At 48.4% G+C, this 12966-nt stretch overlaps 1 protein-coding gene across 3 annotated transcripts in view; it reads left to right on the forward strand.

The window, feature by feature from the left end:
* Nucleotides 1-12966, forward strand: part of CDH13 (cadherin 13) — a 1089618-nt gene that overhangs the window by 978768 nt on the left and 97884 nt on the right. For all 3 annotated transcript variants that reach the window (XM_078439088.2, XM_078439089.2, XM_078439090.2), the window contains one exon: nucleotides 7557-7739. In XM_078439088.2, the coding sequence (XP_078295214.1) occupies nucleotides 7557-7739 (183 nt within the window). The remainder of the gene's footprint in view (nucleotides 1-7556; nucleotides 7740-12966) is intronic.

Genomic DNA, 12966 nt, shown 5'->3' on the forward strand with positions numbered 1-12966 from the left:
GAGTCTGGTGCCACATCTGGGTCCAGTCCGCTCTGGTCAAGGAAGCTGGGGTCCCACGACACAAAAGGCACCCTAGAACACTCTTTGCAGCAGGGGCTGAGATCTTCTTTAAGGATCCTCAGAAAAGGAAGGCTGATGTCCACCATTTAGAATTCTGTCGTTTCTGCCATTTGAACTATAATTTAGTGTCACCCGCCTTTTTCTCAGTGAGACTGGAGAAGACGTGGTCCCCGTTCTCATTGCGAGACCCTCAAACACGTGCACCCTGGCATCTTCTCCCCTTAGGTTTTTACTGCACAGACAAAAACGACCCCAACATTCAATGTCTAATTATGGTGCTCTCACTTTATGGAAGATCTGCCATTTGAGGAATCAGAGACATGATCCTCACTTTCCAGAAGCTGACAGTTGGGAGGGGCATGCCCCAAGCTGTCTCTGCTTGAGAGGACAGGTAGGCTTTGCTTACCATTGCTGGACACCCGAGCCCTGGCATCTGGGGGCTCAGTTGGTTGAGTGTCCAACCCTTGATTTCAGCTCAGGTCAGGATCTCACAGTTTGTGGAGTTCATGGGATCAAGCCCCACGTCAGGCTCTGTACCAGCAGCACGGGGCCTGCTTGGGATTCTCTCCCTCTCTCTCTCTGCCCCTCCCCTGCTCACACTCTCTCTCTCTCTCTCTTAAAATAAATAAATAAACTTTAAAAAAAAGGAGGGGGGGGAGAGAAAGGGGTATTTAGAGATTACAGAATTTTAACCAGATAGAGACAAGAGTCAAAGAGGCTTGCCAATGTCTGAAGCCATTATGGTCTGGTGGTTTCCCGAATATTCTTCTCCCATCTTGGTTCTACAGTCATTTGGGGCCTGCCTATGCATGTTCTGTTAGGACATGGCTAGGAAAAGATTCAGTAGGTGGTGTTGTCTTATGGGCTAGCTGATGGTTTCTAGCCAAAGACCTTCAGAGTCCCTTGTGGGCCTCTGTTGTTAATCACTTCTTAGACATAAAGGCTTCTAATGAGGGGCGCCTGGCTGGCTCAGCCAGTTAAGCGTCCAACTTCAGCTGAGGTCATGATCTCACAGGTCAGAGTTTGAGCCCCACATCAAGCTCTGTGCTGACAGCTCAGAGCTTGGAGCCTGTTTCAGATTCTGTGTCTCCCTCTCTCTTTTTCTGACCCTCCCCCACTCACACTGTCTCTCTCTCTCCCTCTCTCTCAAATAAATAAACATTTAAAAACAATTTTTTTAATACAGAAGAACTTTATTTAGAACTCTGTATGCTTACTGGAATTTTTATTTAAATAATATAGGTTCTTGTTTATATGTTCTTTTTAACTATTAGATATGTTTTATTATGTGAACTTCACACACATAATTACATTTTATATTTTTGTATTTTATATATTTTAAATATTTTACATATTATATCACATATGTATAAAGTGCACATAAGCATTAGCCATAAGCTGAATTAAAGTGTCCTCCTACGGGGGCTCCTGGGTGACTCAGTCAAGTAAGCGTCCGACTTCAGCTCAGGTCGTGGTCTCACAGTTTGTGAGTTCGAGCTCCGTGTCAGGCTCTGTGCTGACAGCTCAGAGTCTGGAGCCTGCTTCGGATTCTGTGGCTCCCTCTCTCTCTGCCCCTCCCCCTTGGGATCATGCTCTGTCTCTCTTTGTCTCTCAAAAAATAAACATTAAAAAAAATTTTTTTTAATGTCCTCCTATGTTTCCTTCTAAAACTTCTATTATTTTACCTTTCACATTTTGTGTATGGTGTGAGGTAGGGATGGATATTCATGTTTTCTCCACATGGATATCCAATATCCAATGATCCAGCACCATTATTGAAATGGCCATTAGCTGGAAACTAAATCATGTCCAAACATGAAAGCATGAATAACTGACCACACATGGAGGCTTGGATATATGACAGTGGAGAAATGGTAGAAAACAAAATGTCTGGAGATGTCACTGGTGAGCAAAACATATAAAGGGGGTGACTGGGAGGGAATGTGTCAATCTACCGAGCTGTAAGCCCCTCAGGGGAGAGAAGAGTGTCCCTTTCATTTACTGCTCTATTTCCTGTACCTGGTGACACTTCAGGAATATTTACTAAATAAATAAATAAACAAACAAACGAACAAACAGATATTTACCAAGTAAATATTTTACTAAATAAATATTTCTTGCATTTTTCCATCCTGGGGTGAATCCTAATCCTAGGTGGAAGGAAACCAGATACCTAATACAGCTCTCCATTCTAATACAGCTATAGGCTAACATGATTTGCCTTGGCAATAAAGGGTCTGTTGTTAGAGCAAATCAGGGATACGCAAGTATGTGAGTGTCAAATGCTCCTAACTGAAAGGAGAGCTTTTCCACACCAATGCAGGGAAAGAAGATATCAACATAGATTATCCATTAAAAGCCAGACCCTGATAAGAACAGAGAGTCACAGGGGTTTAAACCATATTCTCCAATTTATTAGTAAAAATTTCATAGGATACAAAACAAAATCCCAAATCATCCCATCCTCACTAACAAATTCTGATTCCTTACTCCATTCCAAGCAATGTGCCAAGATTCTTAAATATATTATCTTATTTCTAGCAATCACAGTTTCTACCCATTAGGCTATTAGCAAGAGATTAGATTTTTCCAATGAGTTCTATCCTTTATGTAAATATAGACTCATAAAATTGCTTGCAAGTTAAATTTCTGATGATCTCTCCCTCACACTGTTAACCTCCCAGTAGAAATTTAAGTTTATCAAATTTTCTGGGATCTTAGCTTTTAATTTCCCAAAGCCAGGACCCAGATGACGATATCTCGACTTTTCAGGTTCACCATCCATGAAACGTCATGGTTGACAGGTCGTGAACCTGGACTCCAGTCGTCAGGCAGGCAAGCCCGCAGATGTCCAGCCCCTTAAAGTCATGCCCTGTCACCTCTTCCCCACCTGTGGCTTTCTACTCTGCTCATTATTATTTCCATCTTTGGGTTAACCTTAATATAAAACCAGCCACTTGCTCTATGACGAAGAGCATTTATTCTTGATGTAAAATAAAACAGAAGGCTCTCTTCCCCCTGGTGATGGATGACCTTTGTGGAAAGTCCAGGCATTCTCTTCCTAAACGTCCATCACAAAACTCCCCGCATGTCATCAAAGAAAGCAGAATGAAATACTCAGTTCTGAATAGCAGGGAGAGAGCTAATGAGCCTCACTATGTCCCAAGCCAGTCACCCACATTGATTGCGTAAAAACACATTTTGCATCTGGTATTTGATTTGCCACACAGTTTAACAGAAAAGTGACTTTATCTATTTTTTTTCCAATTAGGGGAAGTAATGTTACAATCAATAATTCCTCCTGCTCTGGTGTGCTAAATTAATGTCTGTCTGTCTGTTTTTAAATCTCAAAGTGAGCATTGCTATAGAAATATAAAATGGTACTATTTCATTTTAATCTATTTAATTTTCCATCTTGAATTATATAATGGGTTTAAAACATTGAATAGAATTAATAGAATGAGTATTTAATTAAGCAATAATGAGTTTCTAAATGGATGCTCAAGGAAACTGACTTTGTAGTTTATGCAAGAATCAGATAATGGTCTTAACAGAGACTGTAATAATTGTGTTGAATGTTTTCTATATTTAAAGATTTTTTTTTCTGAATTCTCTCAAGGGTAGATTTAAACACAATCCAGTTCCTTGACTAGACTCGGCTTGGCTTTCATGGTAAATTCCAGTGCCTTTCCTTGGCCCCCAAAGCCTTGCATAATCTGAATCTGTCCTTCTCTGAAGTCCAGTGGGAAACAGTTCTCCCAGCCTCCCCCCACTCCAGACACACCCACCTTCCCTCCCTTCTGCAAATGCGTATGCTCCCCCCTGCCACTGGTCTTTGCTCCTGCTGTTCCAGATGCCAGGGCCACTCTCTCTCCTTTCACCCTACTAACTCCTCCTGTGCTTTCAGTTCTCAAGGAATCCCTCCCTAATGACCCTCCACAGACTGGGTCAGGCACCCACTCCCTCTCACCAGCCCCCTTTCAAGCTACAGGCTCAGTGTTACTTTTTTTCCTAATATTGAACATAGGTTTATTACCAGACATATACCATGTCTGTTTTATTTTGTAGTGTATCCCTAGAATTTAAGACTATATCATGCCTGGCATACAGAAGCCATTTGCCAAATATCTGTTGGCTGGATGTCTGTCTGGAAGAGCGATAGATGGACAAATGGATAGAGAATGATGGACAAATGGATGGGTGGGTGGGTGGATGGATGGATGGATGGATTGGTGGGTGGATGGATGCATAAGTGGATGGGTGGATGGATAAATGGATAAATGCAGGGATAGAGGGATGGAGAATGGATGGGTAGATGATAGATGGATGGAAGGAAGATTAATGGATAGGAAGGAAGATAAATGGATGGAGGATGGATGGAGAATAGATGGAAAATGATGGGTGGATGATAGAGGGGTGGATGGATGGTAGGTAAATGTAGCTGTGGACACATTGCTAAATCTAAGGATATATTAGGGCCACAGTACACACTGTGAGAATTCCTGTAATAATACCACCTTATTCCATTTGGAGACATTAGCTCGCACACTAAAAGGGTGTTTTATGCCATCCCCTATGTGCTCCAGACATTAAAAAAGAAGTGTCATGGGGGAAATCTGCACAGGTTTTTCCCACTTAGACATGGCCTAACTATCAATTTTAAGATCCATCCGTCCATCCATCAGATCTTCATGCATCCAGTACTGTGCTATGTACTAAGGATCAGGGCTGAGTCATCCAACAGTTACTATTGATACAGCATCCTCAAATCATAAGGAAAAAAGAACTTTCAGAGTCAAAGAAAATTTTGGTTTTTTCCCTCACATAAAAAAAAAAAAAATTAAGCCCACGAAAATCTATTATGGCGGGAGGGACCAACGAAGGTGAAAGTCGACCTAAGACTTTCGACTTTTGTCGACTAAGATCGACAAAAGTTGTGATGCCGCCGTGCTGGAGATGTCCTGGAGAACAAAAGAGATCGGTCCATCCCTACCCTTCTGGAACATCAAGCAAGTAGCAGAATCAAGCATCGGTCAACAAGCCAGTCCCTCTCACGGCTCCTGGCTAACCACATCTCTCATATTTCCTCCGCCCTCGCCTTTGATGCCTATATTTAAGACCTACTGCCTATATTTAAGACCACCGATTCATTCAACAAATGCTTACTGTCTCCCCTCTCTGTACCTGGCATCATGTGAGGGGTCGGGGGGAGATCTGTGAACAAGGCAGACCACATAGGGCCTCCAGCCCCCTCCAATCGTGATCTGTCCTAGGTGTTCATCTCAGCAACGTGAGCCTCATCTGCTTTGACAAAGCAGCTTCTCACCTCTGTGCTGGATGTAGCAGCATTTCTACAGGATGGATGGTTCCCAGCATCCTCTGGTCTCAGTGCTCCGTGTGCCTGCATAATTGCCCACCTGGGGTCCTAAGGTGCCAGTGTCAGAAAAGACACAAGGACAGGTTATGAGCTGAGGTCTGGTGTGATCAGTAGGGACAGAGAACCGGTCATCGGGCTCTGGACCCCAGCAGGGGTGAAGGACGGACCTAAGTGATGCAGGTCTTGAGTAATAGAACTTGTTAAAAGCAGTGTTTACAGGAGTCCAGGAGACGCGGACTTGACCTTTGGTTCATTGAATGACTCTGGGCTTCCCTTGCTTCTCTGTGCCTCTTTCTTCACCCATATCTGAACGTTCTTGACCTTGGACTCTATCATGCTTCTCTCAACCCAAATTGCATACTAAAATTATCTGGACAGGGGCACCTGGGTGGCTCAGCCATTTAAGCATCTGCCTCTTGGTTTTAGCTCAGGTCATGATCTCATGATTCATGAGTTCAAGCCCCACAGCAGGTTATGTACTGACAGCATGGAGCCTGCTTGGGATTCTCTCTCTCTCTGTGTCTCTCTCTCTGTCTAAGTAGATAAATAAACTTAAAAAAAAAAGAATGATCTGGACAGGTTAAGAAAGTATGGAATCTCAGACTTTACCCCAAACCCACTGAATTGGAATAGAGCCTGGTTAGTTAAAAACAAAACAAAACGCCCCTGAAAAGATTCTAATGTGCAAACAGAGCTGAAGACCATCTATCTAGGCTTACGCTTAGGAATTCCATGATTTTTGTGAGAAGGAGGGAAAGATAGAAGGAAGAGCCTCCTTAGACAAGAATCAGGTCAACTTCCTTGTCTCCCGGAGCCATATCCATGTGACAGCGTCTTCCAGACCTCCCTGCTCTGGCCACTTTCCATCCTGCCATCATGTTGCAAGAATTTCCCAGCGTCCCTTTGAGAGAAAAGGAAACAACCCACCCGGGTTTGCTGAGGTGTGGTAGACAAATTAGTTCCCGTCCCCGCCCCATCCCCCCCCAAGGCATCAAGATTAAGGCTTATGATTAATGATTTGCAAGTCAATTAATCAGCCACCGCTTCTGAAACCTCATCTCTCAAATGACTTTTCTCTGAACACAAAGGCTTTCTGACACTGTCTCACTGTCTCTAGATTCACTTGGCTACTAATTGAAATTCCAAGATATTTCTTCTTGTTGTCAGCTTATTGGTATTACTTGTCTGTAAAATATTTGCAAACAGATTACTATTCACGTGTAGTGTGTCAGAGGTAAGCACCAAAACAATACTTTATGCTTCCAGCTCGAAGGAATGTGCTAATGATAGCTCGTGAAATTCTCTATCCCTGGGAAAGCTGATTTTTCATTTATTGATTTATTTCCACCACACCTACTTGCAACAAGTATGTGAGATGTATTACAATAAAAACACAGGTACAACAAGGCTTCAAACAACTGATTTATAAGTTTCCGTAGAAAACGTTTTGTTTTGTTTTGTTTAAGTCATGGGGAAGGAGTGGGACTTTCTTCCTTCGAGGAGATGGTGCGGTCGAGCAGAGGCTGTGGAGTCCGACACGGGCAGGGGGGCGAGGCTCCAGTTCCAGTCCCTCCACACGCCAGGGAGACATACACTGGCTCCCCGGTTACCTTGGTTACCTTGTGGTTTGGGGTAGATGACGCTGCAAGAGCAAAGGCAGACAGAATTGCATAAAGGCTCAACCTCCATAGACGTCTGTCTCTCCTTCAACAACAGCTCCCGGGATGGTGTTCTTCTCCTTGTGGGGACTCAGGACCCACGATCCTCCCCCCGTAGCCGTACCCTGCCCTATGGTCCTGTGGTTGTCTGGGTTCCGATAGATGGCAGGAGAGAGGCACAGAGAAGAGACCGCTGCCCCCAGCTGGCAAGCATCACATCTGGCCACATCCAGTAGGGGAGAAAGCAGTCTCATGGCCTCACCTAAGTACAAGGAAGGCAGAGGGAGGGAGAGGACCATCTGCCAGCACAGCACAGCTCCATGACCTGCCTGCATTATTGTTTACTGTGAAATGAGGTGATGCGGGTAACGTACCCACTACCGGGCCCACGGTCCGAGCCCCGCAAAGGGTCTTTGCTGTTCTTTCCAAAGAGTGACAGTAACCATCTGCTCTGTTTGCAGTTTCAAGCCACCGTCGAGGAAGGAGCCGTGGGGGTTATCGTCAACCTGACAGTGGAAGACAAGGACGACCCCACCACGGGCGCGTGGAGGGCTGTCTACACCATCATCAACGGAAACCCTGGGCAGAGCTTCGAAATCCACACCAACCCTCAGACCAACGAGGGCATGCTGTCCGTCGTCAAAGTAAGGGCGCTTCTGGGCTCCTCCCTCCACCAGGCAGAGGGCCTCCCTGCTGGGGAAGGTCAAGGAGAAGTCAGCCCTGCTCTCCTCCTTTTGGAATTGAAAACAGAAAAAGGGGCTCACAGCTTAAGGGTGAACTTGTACCCTCACAGCCACGAAACCAAGCTGTTTTACGGGTTCTAGGAAACTCAAACTTACGTGTAACCTTCAAAAAAATCCCTAATTTAATTTTCAAATGAGATTCTCCACACATCTGACCGTGAATTATCAAAGATATGCAAAAATGGGATATGTGAAGGTTTTTTAAAGATCTGTGATCAAAACTGCGGATCATTACAGGACGCCTGAGTGGCTCGGCTGGTCGAGCATCCGACTCTTGATTTTGGCTCAGGTCATGATCCCAGGGTCGTGGGATGGAGCCCCGTGCTGAGCCTGCTTAGAATTCTCTCTCTCTCCCTCTGCCCCTCTCCCTTGTTGGCACATGTGCTCTCTCTCTCTCAAAAAAAAACAAAGAGAGAGAGAGAGATCATTACATTTCTTCCTGGTCTTCGCACAATCTCGGTTATTCACTTAAAAACAGGAGATAAAGGGCGACTGACCCTTAGCACCTGTGCAAGTGTCCTGGGGCTGCTTTAACAAATGACCACAAACTTGGTGATGTAGGGCCACACACACTCGCATTCTCTTACAGTTCTGGTGGCCAGAGCACCAAAATCAGTTTCACGAGGCTGAAGTTGGCAGGACTGGTTTCTCTTGGGGACGACATATCTCCTCATCTTTCCCAGCTTCTGGAGGCCACCCACATTCCTTGGCTTGTGGCCCTGTCTCGTGTCTTCGGTCAGGGGACAGCAGCACCACATTTCTCTCTGGCTCTGAGTCTCTGCCCCCATCTCACATCTGTTTCTTCCTTTGACTTCTCTGCCTCCCTCCTTTGAGGACCTCTGGGATTCCATGGGTCCCCCTGGATAATCCAGGCTCCCCGCAGCGAGGTCCTTTAGCCTAATCGCATGTGCAAAGGCCCCGTTGCCACGTAAGGTCCTATATTCACAGGTTGCGGAGACTGGCACGTGGGCATCCTGGAAGATCATTATCCAGTGTAGCGTGGGGATAATCCTCCGGACCCACTGTGGATGGCCGATCTCGGAGGATGAGAGGCTGGGTTTCTCCCGAGCCCTGCCCTTTCCAATACTTCCTTTACATTGAACTTCAGCTGCCTGGCTGAGAAGAACAGCCCCTGGGTCTTCCCGGGTCTCCTTCCCTAGTAACACAGGCACGGGCGGAGTTGTTAGGAGATCCTGGCACTGCCCTCCCAGTGCACCCACCCGTGCACTTTCACAAGTCGTGAAAGTCGCAAACTAACGCAGCCTCTGCCTGTCCTCTGCGGCTAGCCTGGGTCTATACAAGCCGTCGGACGATTTTCCAAACCTGCGGCTGGAAAACAGCATTTGGGTGAATATGCATCCCCATCATAAATCCTGGAACAGCACAGTCGTCCCCGTTCTGTTTGCTACAGCTTGAGGGACAGAAAATCCAAGAGAACCAGAGTCACGAAGGAGCGTCCTCCCCTCCCCACCTTCCCACACGGGCCCTCACTGCTGAGTCTGAAACGTTAGCACTTAGAAGCATCGCCAAGGATGCTAGTCCCGACCCAGGTTCCTGGGCCCACACCACACCTGCTGGGTCACCATGTGAGGGAGGGAGGTGTTCACCGAGCCTGGCCTTGCGGATGACCACTGCGGAGGATGTTTCCACCTGCAGATTCCACGACACCTGGGGCTCCCTCTGGGCCTCAGTTTGACCAGTGAGTGGACTTCCTTTGCTTCAGAATTGGGATGGAGACTCCGCCTCCCTCTGGCTGCCTGCCACGTGAATTCCTCCAAAGGGCCTTGGGCTCTCTCTGCTTCTCAGTCCACCAAGGTCGAAGCCCCCGGGCAGCTTTCTGCAGGCAGGCCTGGCCTTGTTCCCTTCAGGTCAAGTACCGAAATACCAGGCTGATAGTGGCTTAAATACTAAAGAGAATTTAATGATTTCCATAACTAGACGAAGGTAGGCCAATCTAGGATTGACGGGCAGCTCAGGGTGTCAGAGAGCCGTCAGGGGGCACAGCAGATGCCTCTGGCTTTTTCCTCATGGTCATAAAATGGCTGCCAAAGTTCCAGGTAGCACATCTTCCCGCTGCTGTGTTCTGAGGCTCAAAGCAAGGAGGCAGCCAGGCAAGAAAGAGAGAGAGAGAGAGAGAGAGAGAGAACTCTCATGTGCCCCCCCCCCCCCCGCCGCAGCCTTCAGGGAAGAAAATATCTTTTCCACTGGTCTCCCAGGCAACTTCCCATGATGTTTCATTGCCCAGATAACATATGCCCACCCTCAGCTGTAGGGAAGGCTCTGAAATCTAAATCTGGTCTTTGGGGCTTCTACAGGAAGAGATGGGGAGGGGAGCACCTGGGAGGGGGGAAGGGGTGGTCTTTGGGCAACCAGCCATGGGCAGTCCCGCCCTAACCAGTTGGCAGTCCGCACACCGAGGAACCAGCAGAAATTTCAGGACTGTGTGGTTCCCAGGGGAATCCTACCTCCCTGCAGGACCAAATCCTAACAGTTCCAGAAAGCAAGAACCTGTCTCCTTGTAAGAGCTTCTGGTCAGGAATGCTCTTAGCTGCTTTGTAAACCTATTCCAAAACTGTCAGAGAGTTACCCTTTCGGCTGAATATAATCCACCCTGTATTTTAAGCCTGTTTTCTCTTTTGTCCTCAGAGAGGAAGGAAACATCCAGAAAGCCTTGATCCCCAAAGCGATAATAGGCTTAAAAGTCACTGTAAGATCACTTCCAAATCCTCCCTCTATCAGACAACAAACCCCAGGTTCTTTACCTCTCCCCCCCAGCGCCCCCCCCCCCCCCCCCCCCGCCGTGTGGGATGGCTTTTCCAGCCTTTAAACCCTGCAGGACACTGGTCCACACCCACTCTTGACCCTCAATGAAATATTAATTGAATCGAATCTCTGTAACTTTATTGGAAGTGTTTTCAATTTCCTCCCATCCCCGACACAGAGACCCTGCACCAGACAAATCACATTAATGAGGTCACGTGCCCGAGACAAAGGAGGGTTTCTTACTCCAGCGTGACCCAGGGCAGGGTACGAGAGCAGAGACCCACGTTTTGCCAGCTCCCCAGCGGCCTGGCCCGGGGAACGCGCAAATGGAATTACTACATCCTAATTCCACACAGGGCAGGTGGGGTGAGCGAGCGAGGGCACTGCCCTGCGGAAAGGCAGCATGCGACTCACTGCCCCTCTGCCCTGCCTCCGTGGCACTGTTCCTGCCTCCACCCCTCGAAGGCCAGTGTTCTGCTCAGGGCATGTCGGCCTGGGGACGTACTTGGAGACGGGCCGGCGAGCAGGGCCTCCCATCTTTTTCCTCGTTGCCGTCTTACCAGCTGCTTCTCCTGGCGGCTCCAGACCGAGGTCTGTGGGAAACGCACCGCAGCTCCCTAGCCTCTCCCAGGGTCCCTTGCTACAGTGCTTACCAGGCCAAGATTCCGGGAAGGGCAGGGACAAGCGTGCAGCAGCCCACGGGCCCAATGGTGACCGAGCACCAGGGCCAGACCTTGACCTGCACCCCTCTGTATTGGGGAGCGAAGGTGTCCCTTGCACACCTACGAAGCTGCGTTCCATCCCAGTGTGAATAAATCGGCCCAGAGTGGAGCAGAGGACCAGGTCCCCGTCAGCATCACACTTGGTACACACAGCGGTTTATTATTGGCTCCGATTTTCTCGTCACGCTTCCGGGGCCAAAACATCCCTCTGTGCCACTTATGTGCTGTGTGACTTTAACTGAGTTATTCAACCTCTCTGAGCCTGTCCCCTCATCTACAAAATGGGAATAAAAACACCCACTATCACGAGGTAAAGTGAGGCTTGGGTGAGGTGATGCACACAGGGCACTCCAGGCACAGGCAGGTGCACAGTAAGGGATAAATAATGTCACGGCAAATAGGGACGCGTGGCGGTAAAGATCAAATATATATATTATGGGGGTCAGAGGGCTCTAGGTGCCCCACTGTTATGGGTCAAATTATGCCCCCAAAGAAGAGCTATTTTGAAGTCCTAATCCTCAGACCCTGTGAAGGTGGCCTTCTCTGGAAGCAGTCACTGCAGATGTGATTAGCGAAGATGAGGTCATGGTCGAGTGGGGGGGAGGGGATGCCCTAGGCCAGTATGACCATGTTCCTGTAAGAAGTTGGCCGTGTGAGGGCAGATACACCCAGGGGAGAATGCCGTGCGACAGCAGAGGCAGAGAAGGGAGCGGCACAGGGACGAGGCAGGCTCCCCTAGAGCTTTCCGAGCGAGCACGGCCCTGCTCGCATTGGACTCTGCACTCCTGGTCTCCAGAACTGGGAGACAGTGGATTTCTGTTGTCTTAAGCCACCCAGTCCTTTGGTACGGCCGCCCTGGGAAACTGAGGCACCCACCAGACTCCCTTACGAGGTCGCAGCTGCCACTCCAGAGCCTCGAGTGCTGGCAGATCACCGTCCTAGCCTCTGCTGCCCAGCAGAACTGCCCTTACCAAAAGGGGAGCCCCCCAGCCAGGAAGGTTAGGCCCTGCCAGCTGGAGAGAGCCTGCCGCCTGGGCCTGCCGGCAGGGGGGTGCAAAAGACCAGCCCCTGCCTTGAGATGGGGCTGACCTACTGGTGCAGTGAAAGCGCCAGGATCCCCGTGGCACTGGGCTGGAGCTGGGCTCCAGCGGGGACCACGTCCTGGCTCATTCCCTGTCTTCTGAGAAGGTACGCCAGTCCATCATACTCAGAACCCCTGCCTCAGGCTCTGCTTCCAGACTCAGCTGGAGTCTCGGGGAACCCAAATAGAGATATCTCACACACACACACACACCTCTGACAGAAACATACATGCACATCTAACATAAATACATCGAATATGTAAACCCCTGTGTATACATGGTTAATGCTAAAGGCACCCATATACTTATCCAACATGAATACACACACATAGAGAAACCAAAGGCCGTGCATAAATAATCCAGGCCACCTCCACTCGAGATTCCGATCTTCCCTCCCGCCTGGTCTGCCCCACTCCATCCTGCTGCAGGTGGCTCAGGGGGCCCTCAAACCCAGGCCCAGATTCTGCTGTGAGGAGCCCTCCGAAGCTAACAAACCAAAGAAACCCCAGCCTGGTGACATTTTCATCGTGGTGGACAATTCCGTCGGGCTAGATTTCGGAT

Source organism: Panthera onca, chromosome E2, assembly GCF_046562875.1.
Source record: "Panthera onca isolate mPanOnc1 chromosome E2, mPanOnc1 haplotype 2, whole genome shotgun sequence".
Taxonomy (NCBI): Eukaryota; Metazoa; Chordata; class Mammalia; order Carnivora; family Felidae; genus Panthera; species Panthera onca.